Source organism: Oncorhynchus mykiss, chromosome 11 (assembly GCF_057628025.1).
Source record: "Oncorhynchus mykiss isolate SJ-2025 chromosome 11, ASM5762802v1, whole genome shotgun sequence".
In the NCBI taxonomy this organism is placed as follows: domain Eukaryota; kingdom Metazoa; phylum Chordata; class Actinopteri; order Salmoniformes; family Salmonidae; genus Oncorhynchus; species Oncorhynchus mykiss.
In genome coordinates, this window is record NC_143032.1 from 56,201,396 (window position 1) to 56,218,460 (window position 17,065).

General features: G+C 43.6%; 1 protein-coding gene and 2 long non-coding RNA genes across 4 annotated transcripts in view; 1 reads left to right on the plus strand and 2 right to left on the minus strand.

Annotated features, from left to right (window-relative positions):
* Positions 1–17,065, minus strand: part of LOC149979634 (uncharacterized) — a 237,291-nt gene that overhangs the window by 166,887 nt on the left and 53,339 nt on the right. The window lies entirely within an intron of this gene.
* The window catches only part of LOC110535063 (hemicentin-1), an 84,755-nt gene that overhangs the window by 62,291 nt on the left and 5,399 nt on the right, over positions 1–17,065 (plus strand). The window contains exons 53-80 of the mRNA XM_036935794.2: positions 1,887–2,031; positions 2,132–2,259; positions 2,463–2,619; positions 2,732–2,853; positions 2,945–3,109; positions 3,219–3,326; positions 3,469–3,603; positions 3,717–3,851; positions 3,978–4,247; positions 4,367–4,557; positions 4,642–4,855; positions 4,969–5,103; positions 5,223–5,413; positions 6,228–6,309; positions 11,356–11,526; positions 11,679–11,831; positions 12,047–12,184; positions 12,529–12,650; positions 12,777–13,017; positions 13,207–13,266; positions 13,392–13,511; positions 13,839–13,973; positions 14,128–14,247; positions 14,372–14,497; positions 14,629–14,757; positions 14,866–15,159; positions 15,279–15,398; positions 15,511–15,637. Coding sequence (XP_036791689.2) covers positions 1,887–2,031; positions 2,132–2,259; positions 2,463–2,619; positions 2,732–2,853; positions 2,945–3,109; positions 3,219–3,326; positions 3,469–3,603; positions 3,717–3,851; positions 3,978–4,247; positions 4,367–4,557; positions 4,642–4,855; positions 4,969–5,103; positions 5,223–5,413; positions 6,228–6,309; positions 11,356–11,526; positions 11,679–11,831; positions 12,047–12,184; positions 12,529–12,650; positions 12,777–13,017; positions 13,207–13,266; positions 13,392–13,511; positions 13,839–13,973; positions 14,128–14,247; positions 14,372–14,497; positions 14,629–14,757; positions 14,866–15,159; positions 15,279–15,398; positions 15,511–15,637 — 4,234 coding nt within the window. The remainder of the gene's footprint in view (positions 1–1,886; positions 2,032–2,131; positions 2,260–2,462; positions 2,620–2,731; positions 2,854–2,944; positions 3,110–3,218; positions 3,327–3,468; positions 3,604–3,716; positions 3,852–3,977; positions 4,248–4,366; positions 4,558–4,641; positions 4,856–4,968; positions 5,104–5,222; positions 5,414–6,227; positions 6,310–11,355; positions 11,527–11,678; positions 11,832–12,046; positions 12,185–12,528; positions 12,651–12,776; positions 13,018–13,206; positions 13,267–13,391; positions 13,512–13,838; positions 13,974–14,127; positions 14,248–14,371; positions 14,498–14,628; positions 14,758–14,865; positions 15,160–15,278; positions 15,399–15,510; positions 15,638–17,065) is intronic.
* Positions 11,282–15,981, minus strand: LOC149979636 (uncharacterized). Its single transcript, XR_016484571.1, has 2 exons — positions 15,252–15,981; positions 11,282–15,130 (listed from the first exon to the last, which is right to left on the minus strand). It is a non-coding gene; the product is annotated as an uncharacterized LOC149979636 (long non-coding RNA).

The following is a 17,065-nucleotide window of genomic DNA, read 5'->3' on the forward strand; positions in this document are numbered from 1 at the left end:
GAGCCACTGCCTGTTCACCCCGCTATCATCCAGAAGGCGAGGTCAGTACAGGTGCATCAAAGCTGGGACCGAGAGACTGAAAAACAGCTTCTATCTCAAGGCCATCAGACTGTTAAACAGCCACCACTAACATTGAGTGGCTGCTGCCAACACACTGACACTGACTCAACTCCAGCCACTTTAATAATGGGAATTGATGGGAAATGATGTAAATATATCACTAGCCACTTTAAACAATGCTACCTTATATAATGTTACTTACCCTACATTATTCATCTCATATGCATACGTATATACTGTACTCTATATCATCGACTGTATCCTTATGTAATACATGTATCACTAGCCACTTTAACTATGCCACTTTGTTTACATACTCATCTCATATGTATATACTGTACTCGATACCATCTACTGTATCTTGCCTATGCTGCTCTGTACCATCACTCATTCATATATCCTTATGTACATATTCTTTATCCCCTTACACTGTCTACAAGACAGTAGTTTTGGAATTGTTAGTTAGATTACTTGTTGGTTATTACTGCATTGTCGGATCTAGAAGCACAAGCATTTCGCTACACTCGCATTAACATCTGCTAACCATGTGTATGTGACAAATAAAATTTGATTTGATTTGTTCACAACGTTGACATCAGCAAACCTTACACGTGGTCAGTGGTTGTGAGGCCGGATGGACATACGGCTTATGGTAGAGTAATGAACATTAAATTCTCTGTCAACAGCTCTGGTGGACATTACTGCAGTCAGCATGCCAATTGCACGCTCTCTCAAACCTTGACACATCTGTGGCATTGTGTTGTGTGACAAAAGTGCACGTTTTAGAATGGCCTTTTATTGTCCCCAGCACAAGGTGCACCTGTGTAATGATCATGCTGTTTAATCATCTTCTTGATATGCCACACCTGTCAAGTGGATGGATTATCTTGGCGATGGAGAAATGCTCACTAACAGGGATGTAAACATATTTTTTGTGCATATAGAACATTTCTGGGATCTTTTATGTCAGCTCATGAAACATAGGACCACAACTTTACATTTTGCGTTTATATTTTTGTTCAGTATAATTAATATATGTGTATATACAGTGTATGCAATCTCCGTAGACAAACATTGGCAGTAGAATGGTCTTAATGAAGAGCTCAGTGACTTTTAACGTGGCACCATCATAGGATGCCACTTTTCAACAAATCAGTTTCCAACTTTTTTTGCCCTGCTAGAGCTGCCCCAATCAACTGTAAGTGCTGTTACTGTGAAGTGAAAATGTCTTGGAGCAACAATGATTCAACCGCGACGTGTTAGGCCACACAAGCTCACTCTTGGCATTCTCTCAACCAGCTTCGCCTGGAATGCTTTTCCAACAGTCTTGTTCCCACATATGTTGAGCACTTGTTGGCTGCTTTTCCTTCACTCTGCGGTCCAAATCATCCCAAACCATCTCAATTGTGGAGGCCAGGTCATCTGATGCAGCTCTCCATCACTCTACTTCTTGGTCAAATAGCCCTTACACAGCCTGGAGGTGTGTTGGGTCAATGTCCTGTCGAAAAACAAATGATAGTCCCACTAAGCGCAAACCAAATGGGTTGGGATGGTGTATCGCTGCAGAATGCTGTGGTAGCCTTGCTGGTTAAGTGTGCCTTGAATTCTAAATAAATCACAGACAGTGTTGCCAGCAAAGCACCCTCACACTGTCACACCTCCTCCTCCATGCTTCAGGGTGGGAACCACACATGCAGAGATACTCCGTTCACCTACTCTGCGTCTCACAAAGACATGCCGGTTGGAACCAAAAATCTCAAATTTGGACTCATCCGATTAAAGTTTAATCCATTTGAACGTGTGTTTTCTTTTCTTTTTTTCCTCAGTGCCACCAGTCATCAGAGAGAGCAGCTCTGAGGTCACTGCACATATCCGGCAGGATGCAGTCCTGCCCTGTGAAGTAGAGGGGGAAACCTCACCTAGGGTCATGTGGAGGAAAAATGGCATCCCTATAGATCCTGACAATAACAAGTAAGGGCTTACTTAACTTAGGCTATAGAGGTTGTTGGGATACTGTCTTTATACAGATGGGTAGATAGTCCAGTTCGCTGATTGATTGCGTGTGTCCCAGGTACACCATGCTGTCTGAAGGCTCTCTGCGTGTAAAGGCTGTTCAGCTAAGTGACGCTGGCCGCTACTACTGCACCGTGTCCAATCAGGCCGGATCAGATCATAGTGGGATGGACTTACGTGTGTTAGGTAAATACAACTCAGAGAATTACAGAATCACACTATAACACGGTATATTTACGTTTTTACATGAACATTTAGGACATTTAGTAGACATTATCCAGAGTGATTTTCAGCCACTGCATTACAGTCAGCGCCTTACAGTCAAATGTGTTTGTATGCCATACATATCTGTATGTCATTCCTTATGACTCCATGTTGTGTCCCTGTAGTGGGTCCCTCGATCAGCCCTGGTCCTTTCAATGTGACGGTGACCACAGGGATGAGAGCCGTACTGAGCTGTGAGACTACAGGTATACCAGCCCCTAAAGTCACCTGGAAGAGGAACGGCACTCCACTAGACCCCAACCAGCAGCCTGGCACATACAAGTAAATGAAGCAGAATGACCTCTCCTGTGTGAATTATAACACAATGGACATAAATCCAAATGGATTCATTCTGAAGTATTGCCTTTGACTTTTTTTAACATTTTTTTTTAAGGTTACTCTCCTCTGGATCTCTGACAATTTCCTCTCCATCCAATCAGGATGAGGGATACTTTGAATGCACAGCAGCCAATGAGGTTGGAGAGGAGCGCCAGGTCATTGAGGTCATCCTACAAGGTATTGTTGCTTTGAGGTCCTACTCAGACGTTTGCAGACTGCCCTTTCATCTCACATACAGCAGAACAGACTTCTCCTCTCTGTCTCTCAGTCGCTCCAACCATTGAAGATGACATTACAACAGTCACTGCTATCAAAATGGCCCCTGTGGTGCTGCCATGCCAGGCACAGGGCATCCCAGAGCCCACTGTCAGCTGGACCAAGAGTGGAGCCAAGCTGGGATCCCGGGGAGGAAGTTACCGAGTCCTGCCCACAGGTAGGTACACTTGCTGCTCAGAGGGTAACATGGTGCTGTTGCCATCAGGGATCCTGTCATGTTAGTACTTTGGTGTTCATTGTTGTGTTACTGTACTGTTTGGATCCAGGAGTTCTGGAGATCACAGCTGCTACCCCCAGTCATGCAGGGAGGTACACCTGCTCTGCCCGGAACCCTGCAGGAGTGACCCACAAACACATCACTCTCACAGTGCAAGGTGGGTCCTCAGGTGGATTGTTGTTAAGGTTATAAAGTAATTGTTAATGTTTTTGCCTTGTAACTCTCTTATGTCTTAATTTTACAGTTGAATAATCTGTGTGTAATAAACCATGTTAATGGGTTTGCCCTCTCCCACTCAGAGCCCCCTGAGATCAGGCCTATGACAGAGGAAGTACAAGTAGTGTTGCATCATGGGACGGTTCTGCCTTGCGAGGTGCAGGGTTTCCCCCGACCCTCCATCACCTGGCAACGAGAGGGTGTTCCCATAACAGCTGGTGAGAGTGCCATCTTTGGACACTTGATCAGAAATCAAGCCATTATATAACACAATAGTCATTTATAGTCTGCTGTTTCTCAATTGGGATGTCTTCGTTCCATGGCTCTTCAGGTCACAAACTGGCTCTCCTCTCAAACGGAGCTCTGAAGTTCTCTCGAGTCACTCTGGGTGATGCGGGCACCTACCAGTGTCTGGCACAGAACGAAGCTGGCACAGCAATAGGAAGGACACGTCTAGTACTGCAAGGTAACACACTACATTTCTACAGAGCACAGACATGTTGTTCAAACAGCATGGAGGCACTTGTTGATACTTAGATGAATGTGTGGGCCTCAATAGTGAAAGGTACTATGTGTCTTTGTGTTTCTCCAGTTCCCCCAGTGCTGAGAGTTCCTCATGAGGAGTACACAGCAGTCCTGGGCCAGCCAGTGAGCCTGGAGTGTTTGGCAGACGGACAGCCCCAGCCGGAGGTGTCCTGGCAAAGGGAGCGCAGGCCCCTCACAGAGGGGGCACACATACAGCTCTTTGCCAATGGCACCCTGAGGATCGCAGCCACACAACGCAGTGATGCTGGACTGTATACCTGCTCAGCCAAAAACCTCGCTGGCAGGGCCAGCCATGACATGAGGCTTGTCATAATGAGTGAGTGTGATATGAGGTCAATATGACATTTAGGTTTAACCTGGCATTAGGAATAACCGTGTCTCATGGTACAGAGTTACTGCTCTGCCAGTAATAAATTGACTCAGTCTTTCTTCTAGTCCCGCCCATGATTCCTGTTGGTCAGCCGGAGTTGTCCGTCATCCAGGGCTTCCAGGCCTTGTTACCCTGTGCGGCTCAGGGTTCACCAGAGCCCAGGGTGTCATGGAAGAAGGATGGTAACATCGTTCCCAGCCTGCCTGGCAAATTCACCGTGCTGCGGTCAGGAGAGCTGATCATTGAGAGGGCAGAGGTCAGAGACACATTTCTGTTTTACATTGCATTATAATGAAGGTGGTTCAGGTGAAGGTCCTGATCAACATTTTCACCCTTGTAGCTAGATGATGGTGGTGTGTTCACCTGTGTGGCCACCAACACAGCAGGCACTGTGAGACAGGACACCCGCCTGTCCGTCAACATGAGACCCGCCTTCAAGGAGTTACCTGCTGACGTGACCATGAACAAAGGTCAAAATCTCAGCTTGTCTTGCCACGCCCAGGGCATCCCTACCCCTGTCATCTCCTGGACCGCTAACAACAGCCCCTATCCAGGTACACCACTGCCCCATGTTCTCTTATGATCGATATGATGTAGTCATAGGTACTGTATATAGTAATAGTAATAATCATATTGATTACTCCAAACATGTCTCTCTCTCGCTCAGTTTCCAGTGTGGTCGAGGCAGGCAGAAGCTCCTTGGTAATAGAGAATGTGACCTTGAGGGATGCAGGAACCTATGTGTGCCTAGCAGAGAACAGTGTGGGCACCATCAGAGCACTCTCATTTGTCCGCATCAGAGGTGAGTACTTTCAACATCTCATGACCTTAAGACTGTTTCTGTTTGTATTAGTATTGTTTTATATTCCTTTGTAGGGGCACAGTGTTCGTAATGGATGTGTTATGGTCATGTCTCCTTAGAACCACCGGTGTTGAAGGGAGAGGCCCACACCTCTCAGACTGTGGCCCAGAGTGGCACTGCCATGCTGGACTGTCCTGTCCATGGAGACCCCAGTCCGGTCCTCCGCTGGGTCCATGACGGCAGACCCCTTCTCCGCTCCCTTCGCCTGCAATCCCTCCATAATGGCTCCTTGGCCATCTACAGCATCACGGTAAACACAACCCTGGACCTGTCCCACCTGTCCAATCAGTCTCCCTCAGAAATCTATTTATCCAGTGTTAGTTTAATTTGAGAGTTCATATCTTGAGAGTAAAAAATGTCTATGAAAACAAAAAGAGAGTAGGCTTACACAAGAAATGAGAGCGGGAGGATGGACCACTGACTGCAGTCAATCTGCACTCCATTTGCAGTCCTGAGTCATGGAACATTGTGTGACCTAACATCAGCGTGCCAGTCTGGCCTAAGTCAGATTTTAGTGAGCTCATTCTAAAAAGCCAACAGTATTATCTAGAGAGGGAGAGAGAGGGAGCTCAGAAATGGATGTTCCCAGGCTCTCTCACTGTTGTGTTCTGTGTCTATAATTATGTTAACTTTTTTAACTCTGTAATTGATGCTGTAATTGTACGGCTTAAACTTTCTGAAAGACAAATGGTTCCCCTTCCTACAGAGTGCTCTAATGTGATACTTCCTCTCTCTGGTGTCATAATGACACTTATTGCAAACAAGCTAATGGAAAAATCTTAAATTCCTGTTAAGAAAATGTCAGCTTTTAAATGCCTCAATAAGGGATGAAAGTTCCATTAAATATCTGAAATAACATAAAAATGATAAAATCACTCCGTGGAATGTAAGGCAAATATGTTTAATTAGAAATGTCACTAAATTACATTATGTAATTTGGAAGAGTGAAAGGATGAGAGTCCTGAACAGCATATCAATCCTCATATTTCAGAAGAACAATGATAACGTGCTTGTGTTAAAAGTGTTTATGCCCTAACATGTATATCTGTCCCCATCTGTGTCAGAGAGAAGATGCAGGGGAGTACCAGTGTGTGGCTGAGAGTGAGGCTGGGGTCGCTGAGAGGACCATTTCTCTCAAAGTACAGAGTGAGTGATGTGGAGCATGAACACAGTCACACAACCTCCATTTCCAAATGCTGGCCTTCATTCAAACAATCCGGAATCAACATACACCTAAGCGGCCCAGGGTACCAAGCTCCCCTTCAGAGTCTGGAGTTTAGGTCACCTGTAGAAAAAAAGGCTGATATGGAGGATGTAATTCTGGGAGAAGTGGAGTAAAGTCCCCCTAATTAGCCATCCAGACTGAATGGTGGAACATGAATGATTGAAATCATCTATATTTGAGTCGCCTATAATATCTGGTGCAGAGAAGGACATTCTGTGTATGTAACCATAACCTCTGTCGCTAACATGGCTTTTCAAGAGAATGAGCCATCTGCAGATAATATCATTTTAATGCCAACTCTTGATATATGTCCCAAACAAAAGCCGCCTTCGAGACAAACTCAGTATCCTTAGCCCAGGTATTAAAAAACAATGTACCATGAAACATTTTCTAAACGTTAATCAGGCTTAAATCCTCTGGGACCCTCGTTCCAAGCCTAGAGGAATATTGGGAGGTCATCTGAATATTTGAAGAACATTTATTGAATGACTCTAATCTTGATTTTTTTCTGTTTCTCTGAGAAATCTCTGAAGAAATCTTCTCCTATTTCTGCCTTTAGTGTCCCTGGATATTCCATATTCAGGAAGGACAGGGGAGAGGGCAGAAGGGGTGGATTTCTTTTGTACATGAAAGATAACTTTAAATGCAATCGTATCATATGGAAACATGTCAATGACCTTGAATGTATGGGGCTGAATGTCTTCCTCTCCTAAAATATGTCTCTCACTTTTATTGGACAACATCTGATATATATATTTTTGATAATCTAAATGCCATGCTTAAAGAATGTGATCATATTAAGGAGATCATCTTCATGGGCGATTTCAATATAAACTGGAAAAACAAAAACTTGCAGGAAAAAAACTATATTTCAAACTGACTCGAACAATACAAGGTCCAACCAGAGTAACACAGTCATCTCAGACTCAAATGGATTTGGTGTTTACTAACAGACCTGACCAAATTATTAGTCCACTAACTTACTAACTGGCATATCTGACCACAATGTTACATTGGTGGATAGAAAGATCACTAAAAATAGATTTAAGAACCATGTTAATGTGCAACAGTATGATAAAAATATCCCGAAAAGTGAGCAGAGTAACTACGATGCAGCTATAAGTCAAATTGACTGGGCTGATATGTTAAGCAATCCCGAGTCTGGATACAAAACATTTCTGTCAGCCATTGATAAAGTGGATACCTCTTTTACTAGGAAATTTCACGTTAAGCCAAGGAAAGCCTCTCTACCATGGCTCAACGAGGACCTCTGGAGGCAGATGAGAGAGTGGGATCTTTCCTTGAAAAAAGCACTGAAGTCTGGTCAGAATTATGGAAGACATATATTTACAGCACTGAGAAATAAGATGATAAGGATTATAAAAAAGCTAAAGCAAAGTTCTTTCTTAGTGATCAATGAAGCAAAAATAAATGGAAAAGTGATTTGGGAAAATTTCAACAAACTAACAGGGAGAGGACCTGAAAAAAAACATCCTAAATTAAAGGTTAATGGGATTCTAATTCAAGACTCCGATTTCATATCCACTACCTTTAACAATGTTTTTGTTGACTTTGTCAGGGAACTGGCTCAAAGATTTTCAAACAAGACCACAGTTCTCACTCCCATAGATAATAAACCAATATTCAGAATTCCTGAAATCTCAGCATCCGCAGTGGACAGTATTATTAGCTTTTCAGGAGCTCTTGAACAAAATATGTATTTGGTCTAGACAATGTATTCCTGAAGAGACACAAATATTCTCTGATTGCCCCTATTGTACATCTAGTTAATCTATCCATCAAATATGGGTTCTTCCCCAATGCTTGGAAGTCTGCTGCAGTGATACCTGTTTAAAATCTGGTGACCAAACACTGGTGGAACATTACCGACCTATAAGCATTCTTCCAGTGCTATCAAAAGTAGCTGAAAGATGGGTGGCTGAACATCTGACTGATCACCTCATTCGGGGCAACTCCATACATCAAATTAAATTTGGATTCAGAACTAGCCATTCTACCGAAACAGCCAATTACTATACAGTCGTATGAAAAAGTTTGGGCACCCCTGACAATTTCCAGGATTTCCATGTATAAATAATTGGGTGTTTGGATCAGCAATTTCATTTTGATCTATCAAATAACTGATGGACACAGTAATATTTCAGTAGTGAAATTAGGTTTATTGGATTAACAGAAAATGTGCAATATGCATCAAAACAAAATTAGACAGGTGCATAAATTTGGGCACCCCAACAGAAAAATCACATCAATATTTAGTAGAGCCTCCTTCTGCTAAAAATAACAGCCTCTAGACGCTTCCCATAGCCTCTAATCAGTGTCTGGATTCTGGATGAAGGTATTTTGGACCATTCCTCCTTTCAAAACATCTCCAGTTCAATTAGGTTTGATGGTTGCCGAGCATGGACAGCCCGCTTAAAATCATCCCACAGATTCTCAATGATATTCAGGTCTGGGGACTGGGATGGCCATTCGAGAACATTGTACTTGTTCCTCTGCATAAATGTCCGGGTAGATTTTGAGCAGTGTTTTGGGTCGTTGTCTTGTTGAAAGAATCTGCTGATATTGAGTGGAATCCATGCGACCCTCAACTTTAACAAGATTCCCAGTACCAGCCACACAGCCCCACAGCATGATGGAACCCCCACCAAATTTTACTGTGGGTAGCAAGTGTTTTTCTTGGAACGCTGTGTTCTTTTGCTGCCATGCATAACATCCCTTGTTATGACCAAATAACTCAATCTTTGTTTCATCAGTCCACAGCACCTTATTCCAAAATGAAGCTGGCTTGTCCAAATGTGCGTTTGCATACCTCAAGCGACTCTGTGGCGTGTGTGCAGAAAAGGCTTCTTCCGCATCACTCTCCCATACAGCTTCTCCTTGTGCAAAGTGCACTGAATTGTTGAACGATGCACAGTGACACCATCTGCAGCAAGATGATGTTGTAGGTCTTTGGAGGTGGTCTGTGGGCATTCTCACCATCCTTCGCCTTTGCCTCTCCGATATTTTACTTGGCCTGCCACTTCTGGCCTTAACAAGAACTGTGCTAATGGTCTTCCATTTCCTCACTATGTTCCTCACAGTGAACACTGACAGCTTAAATCTCAGCGATAGCTTTTTGTAGCCTTCCTCTAAACCATAATGTTGAACAATCTTTGTGTTCAGGTCATTTGAGAGTTGTTTTGAGGCCCCCATGTTGCCACTCTTCAGAGGAGAGTCAAAGAGAACAACAACTTGCAATTGGCCACCTTAAATACTTTTTCTCATGATTGGATGCACCTGTCTATGAAGTTCAAGGCTTAATGAGCTCACCAAACCAATTGTGTGTTCCAATGAATCAGTGCTAAGTAGTTACAGGTATTCAAATCAACAGAATGACAAGGGTGCCCACATTTTTGAATAGCCTATTTTTCACATCTGATTTAATTTCATACAACTTAGTATTGCTACACTAAAAATCTTTGTCTGGACAATACCCCAGTACTCAGCTTTTATTCGAAAATGAATGGCATGCCACTGTGATCATTTTCTGTGACAGAGTAAATTATTATGCAGCCTCAGAGGGGTGCCCAAACGTTCTGGCAAACAGAAGTCAAAGGGTTTGTTTGGGGGACACTCAGTCAGACTCTCTTTACTATAACATTGGGGTCCCACAAGGGTCAATATTAGGCCCCCTTCTGTTTACCATCGATATAAATGATCTCACTTGCTTGCCCACAAGTTAACTTGCAGATGTATGCAGACAATACAGTTATGTATGTACACTCAAAAACTAGAAAACTAGTTGTTAACAAGTTAACTGACACTACGGTAGATGTTTCTAAATGGATTACAAATTGTTGCCTGCATTTAAATAAATCGACAAGACTGTATGTACTTCTCTAAGTAATCCATTGATTCTTCCCAACGAGCTGTTCTTGTTAATGGGGAGAATCTGAAAGTTGTGTCAAACTTCAGGTATCTCGGCATCATTTTGGACTCCAACTTGACATTTAAGAAACATGTGAAAAAGATGGTTAACGCGGTCAAGTTTGGATTGTCCAACTTTAGATTTATAAGACCTTCCCTTCCTCTGGAGGCCGCCAAACGATATATGCCCTGATCTTCTCACATCTGAGTTGTTGCCTCACATGCTGGTCATAAGCAGGGGCTACTATTCTGAAACCAATTGAATTACTCTACAAACACTTAAGATTTTTGATGACAAACCAAACAGTTACCACCATTGTCATATAATTTACAAACATAATTTATGTAGTCTGGATAGCTTTAAGCAGTATGTAGATGCAAGCCTTGTCTTTAAGATCCTGCATGTTCTTGTCCCTCCACCCCTATACCGGCATACAGTATAATGCTCAAGGAAAGCACCTCCAGAGTAACAAGGGCCGTAAGAGGGGATTGTGTCCCTTTTCGACACAGTAAAATCGGTCAATCAGTCTTCTCTGTTAGAGCTACAAAATACTGGAATGCAATGCCCATGGACTTGAGGAGCTGCACTGATTATTGTATTTTTAAATTTTTATTGAAAACATAACTCTGAACAGGTTTGGATAGATTTGAGCTATCTGTGGTTCTTCATATGTAAGACGACAGTTGATGGTGTCGTTGTTGTTAGAGTTATATATTATTGGATGTAATGTATTTGTATTTTGTATTGTGGCTGTGCAAAGGCCCTTACCTTTACACAGGCCCAAATGAGCTTTTGGCTAACCCCGGCACATTTACATGGATGTTGCATTATTGTAATATTCATGTTGATTAATGTTGATTGTCCCCTATAAATAAATAAATAAATAAATAAAATAAATCTAATATTCCTACAATTAGATCCTCTCTATCCATTATATCAAAGGAATAAGAAAACACACAATAGTAATTATGGATTGTTTATTTAATTCTCTATATGGATGATCTCCGTCTCCCTCCCTACTCTCCCTCTCCCGCCACAGTCAATGGAGGTTATTCTAACTGGGAGAATTGGGGCCCATGCAGCACTACCTGTGGTCGAGGGAATCAGGAGCGAATCAGGTTATGCAACAATCCAGAGCTGGCCAATGGGGGGAAATCATGTGACGCTCCCAGTAGGGACTCCAGGAGATGTCAGATTGGACTCTGTCCAGGTACGGGTGTTTGAACTGTTCTCCTGTCACTCCAAACGGACGCAGCTGAATTTAACAATTAAATAATGTGTGTACATAGAAGGTATAGTACTACAGCTACTCTTAAATAATGTATAACTTAATACTTATGTCTCTGTCTCTGTTGACTGAAGGGGAGGCCCCTCGTAAGGCCAGGGGGAGTCTGATAGGGGTGGTGAATGATAGGGAGTTTGGGGTGTCGTTCCTGGAGGCTAACATCACAGATAACCCAGAAGACGGCACCAGCACCCTGCAGGCCCACCTGGACAACATCCCTCCTAGTGTGGGTGAGTATGGGAGTGTGAGAGATGTCTTACAGTAACCAGTAGGAGCCTCTCAGAAGCAGATCTAAATGCAATAATCAAGCACTTGCTGTAAAGTTATTTCCCATAATCAAGCACATAGATCCCTCAGCCACTGATCATTGCTGTATCTTGACCTATCACACTTTGCTCAGAGGTATTTCCATAGAGGCTGTGGTCTAACTACTGATGTTTTGCAGGTCCATTGCTACGGGTGTTGGTGTCTGTGTTTGCTCCCATCTACTGGACCACAGTACTGCAGACTGGAGCAGCCAGGAACGGCTACTCCCTGACCCAGGGCCTGTTCAAACAGGAGTCACAGCTGGAGTTTGACACAGGTCAGCACTGAAGAACAGATACAATAACATCCTGTAAATTAACCTGAACTAAGGTTTACTCTACTGTAAATGTAGTCCTATAACAGTAGTTGTCTCTCGTAAGCGGAATTGTCCCTTTAAATCTGTACATTATAAGAGAACCAGCAGAGGGCATAGGTCTCCATGACTGTAGTTTTTTTAAATTATTACTAGGATCTGGTTTCAATGACGGACTCCTTTGGCAACTTCAATAAGAACCCCAAAAAATATGGGGTGGGTCCTCTTCAGACAGATAACTCTCCCAAGTGACTGTTTTATAATGTATCCCAGATGTATTTGAATGTTGTGTTTGTGTTTGTAACCAGGAGAGATCCTTCAGTTGACCCATGTAGCCAGAGGTCTGGACTCAGAGGGGGCTCTCCTAATAGACATTGTCATCAACGGCTTTGTCCCTCTGACATTATCAACCTCCCATCTCAATCTGCAGGTGTGTATTGATTAACACGGTCATCCTAAGGCCAGCTGAAGTCCCTGACTGTGACAAACCATAAAAGTCTTAATTAAATCTCAACATAATCTATCTCTAATATGATGATTCCTTTGTGTCATGCAGGAGTTTGATGAGTCATACGTGCAAACGGGACCAGGGCAGCTGTACTCATGGTCGTCCCAGGCCCACCAGAGAGCAGACGGTCCCATGGTGCTGCGCTGTAACCACTCCATCGTCTACGAGGGCCGAGAGGAGCGTCAGGGGCCACTGCTGCAGCTCATCAAGGTGTCCCAGATGGATGGCATCTACAGCATGTTCACTCTCAGTCTGGACTTCCAGATCACAGCCTCCCTACTCCTACCTGGTCAGTGGAAATATAAGACAGATTACCACAAAGCAGGCTAACACAATACAGACAGTCAGTCAAACACTTGAATTTTAACTGATGTACTGTAGCAAACACATTCATTTTTAAGATGTAATTTTCATTGTTTAAAGTTGTGATACAGTACCATCATCTGCTCATGGATTGAATGTGCTCCTCTGTCTTTAGATGGGGATGGAAAAACATGCCCGGAAGGTTTTGTCCTGGATACAGCCTCTTACTGTACAGGTATGTTTTGTATACCTTTTCCTTCTTCAATTTCTTTGTTGGATCGACCAATGTTATTTTGTAGTTTGCAATTCAATGAACTCATTAATGCATATTACCTTTATAAACTGTATCTGAATGCTTAGATGAGGATGAATGTGCTGCCGAGTCGCCTTGCTCACATTCCTGCAACAATGTGATGGGTGGCTTCTCCTGTGCCTGTCCCTCTGGCTTCACCATCTCCCCAGAAACCAACACATGTCAAGGTCAGCCACAGGAAACACTAACTGAATGCTGCATACTTTATCACACCGTTATACAGTATCTCCTAATTAGATTACGTTACAGTAAGTGATCGGTCTGTAAAGGGATCTGGTATCATGGTGATTTGTATGCTATATTTAGAAGGTAATCTATTTTGAAATGTGTAAAAAAAAAAGAATGTTGGGGGATAAAATGTAAACAGAATCAGTTAGCTAGCACACACACTATTTGTTTCCAGGGTGATATTATCACTGTGAAAGTATACATCCTACTGCTGTATTGCAGACAGTGTTCTTGTGTTTGACCTCACATGTGGTATCTCTCTACAGATATTGATGAATGTGCCCAGGGCTCCCACATGTGCCACTACAACCAGCAGTGTGTGAACACGGTTGGCACATACCGCTGCCAGGCTAAATGTGTCCCAGGCTTCAAGCCCAGCACCATGGGATCCAGCTGTGAAGGCAAGTCTATTCACAACAAATACACTTTTTTGGGGAGGGGGGATTATTTTTCAGTCATCCACTGAATAGAATACATTCTAGTCTCCATCTTATAATAGGGTCCTGACAATAAGGCATATTAGTAACAGAGTTTGACCTGTGGTGTGAGTTTCAGATGTGGATGAGTGCCAGGAGTCGTCTCTCTCCCCGTGTCAGCAGCAGTGTCTGAACACCCTGGGCTCCTTCCGCTGTGTCTGCAACCCTGGCTACCAGCTGTCTGGCCAGCGCTGTCTGGGTCAGTGGACCCTGTGACTCACTGATGAGATTATCAACAGAATCAAATCTTTCATACCAGTATCATATGGAAGCAGCGCGTTAAATTGTGGAATCTCTAACCCTTTGTGTTTGTTTGTATACAGACATCAACGAGTGCAGCAGGAATGTGTGCCCAGCTCACCAGCAGTGCCGCAACACAGAGGGAGGCTACCAGTGTTTCGACAGCTGCCCAGCTGGCATGAGAATGGGAGAGAATGGAGCATGCGTGGGTATGATGCCATTTATACCTCACCCATCTTTTACTTTGAATGTTGTTGCACGCAGGTACAGGTTTGTGGTGTGAGAATGCTGATCCTACCATTACAGTATGCCCTGTGTTTACCAACATTGTGATTCACAGATGTGGACGAATGCCAGGATGGAAGCCACTTGTGCCGTTACAGCCAGATGTGTCAGAACACCATTGGGGGGTACGGCTGTGTCTGCCCCAGAGGTTATCAGTCCCAGGGGGTGGGCCGTCCATGCCTGGGTAAGACACTTCATTTTGGCATAGACATGTATTACTACACTAATCAATATGCTACTGTCCAATAAAATCTTGTTCTAAGAAGTGTCTGAGTCTTGTTTTGCCTTTCAGACATTGATGAGTGCCTACAGATGCCAAGCCCCTGTGCCCACCAGTGCCGTAATATGCCAGGCAGCTTCCGGTGCCTCTGCCCACCAGGCACTGTGTTAACGGGGGATGGGCGCTCTTGTGCTGGTCTAGAGAGAGGACAGGTCTTCTCCAATGGTAGCCGTGTCAGGGCAAGACTGCGCCCACAGCTGGTGTCATCGCTGGGTAGGCCCATTCTCTCTCGGCATCATGGGGTATCTCGCATCACCAGACAGAGCTGCCCCATAGGCTATACCAACAGAGATGGCACATGTGTCGGTGAGTCGTCTCTCCCCCCCCCCCCCTTTCTAATTTGATTTGAATGTCTGTAAGCAAAAGCAAGGGAGTTGAGTCTGGTACGTCTTGCTCACCTCATTGTGTCATCGGTTTTTGTACAGATGTGGATGAGTGCTTGCTGAGGAACCCATGCCAACATGAGTGCCGGAACACAATAGGGGGTTTCCAGTGCCTCTGTCCTACAGGCTACCAGCTGTTACCCAACGGCAGGAGCTGCACAGGTATGGAGAAAACGAACAATACACATGAACAATACATAAACCACCCACCACGACTAGGTTTACATTGCCAAGAACACATACAGATACTGAGTTTCCTTTCTGCTGCTTGCAGACATTGATGAGTGTGCAGTACAAGGCATCCAGTGTGGACACAACCAGATGTGCTTCAACACTCGTGGAGGATATCAGTGTTTGGACACGCCCTGCCCTGCATCCTATCAGAAAGGAGGAAGCCCAGGGTATGGAGCTTCAATAAAACAACACTGTGTGTTTGCAATATGTGGTTAGACAGATCGTTTCATGAGTATTTTTGTAATCAAAACAAATCAAATTGTTTTAGTCACATGCACCTAATACAAAAGGTGTAAACCTTACAGTGAAATGCTTACTTACCAGCCCCTAACCAACAATGCAGTACAAATAAGAATAAGAAATAAAAGTAACAGGTAAATAAAAGAGAGGCAGTAAAATAACAATAGAGAGAATATACACAGGGGGGGTACCGGTACAGAGTCAATGTGCGGGGACACCGGTTACTCAAGGTAATATGTACATGTACAGTGCCTTGCGAAAGTATTCGGCCCCCTTGAACTTTGCGACCTTTTGCCACATTTCAGCCTTCAAACATAAAGATATAAAACTGTATTTTTTTGTGAAGAATCAACAACAAGTGGGACACAATCATGAAGTGGAACGACATTTATTGGATATTTCAAACTTTTTTAACAAATCAAAAACTGAAAAATTGGGCGTGCAAAATTATTCAGCCCCTTTACTTTCAGTGCAGCAAACTCTCTCCAGAAGTTCAGTGAGGATCTCTGAATGATCCAATGTTGACCTAAATGACTAATGATGATAAATACAATCCACCTGTGTGTAATCAAGTCTCCGTATAAATGCACCTGCACTGTGATAGTCTCAGAGGTCCGTTAAAAGCGCAGAGAGCATCATGAAGAACAAGGAACACACCAGGCAGGTCCGAGATACTGTTGTGAAGAAGTTTAAAGCCGGATTTGGATACAAAAAGATTTCCCAAGCTTTAAACATCCCAAGGAGCACTGTGCAAGCGATAATATTGAAATGGAAGGAGTATCAGACCACTGCAAATCTACCAAGACCTGGCCGTCCCTCTAAACTTTCAGCTCATACAAGGAGAAGACTGATCAGAGATGCAGCCAAGAGGCCCATGATCACTCTGGATGAACTGCAGAGATCTACAGCTGAGGTGGGAGACTCTGTCCATAGGACAACAATCAGTCAGTCGTATATTGCACAAATCTGGCCTTTATGGATGAGTGGCAAGAAGAAAGCCATTTCTTAAAGATATCCATAAAAAGTGTAGTTTAAAGTTTGCCACAAGCCACCTGGGAGACACACCAAACATGTGGAAGAAGGTGCTCTGGTCAGATGAAACCAAAATTGAACTTTTTGGCAACAATGCAAAACGTTATGTTTGGCATAAAAGCAACACAGCTGAACACACCATCCCCACTGTCAAACATGGTGGTGGCAGCATCATGGTTTGGGCCTGCTTTTCTTCAGCAGGGACAGGGAAGATGGTTAAAATTGATGGGAAGATGGATAGAGCCAAATACAGGACCATTCTGGAAGAGAACCTGATGGAGTCTGCAAAAGACCTGAGACTGGGACGGAGATTTGTCTTCCAA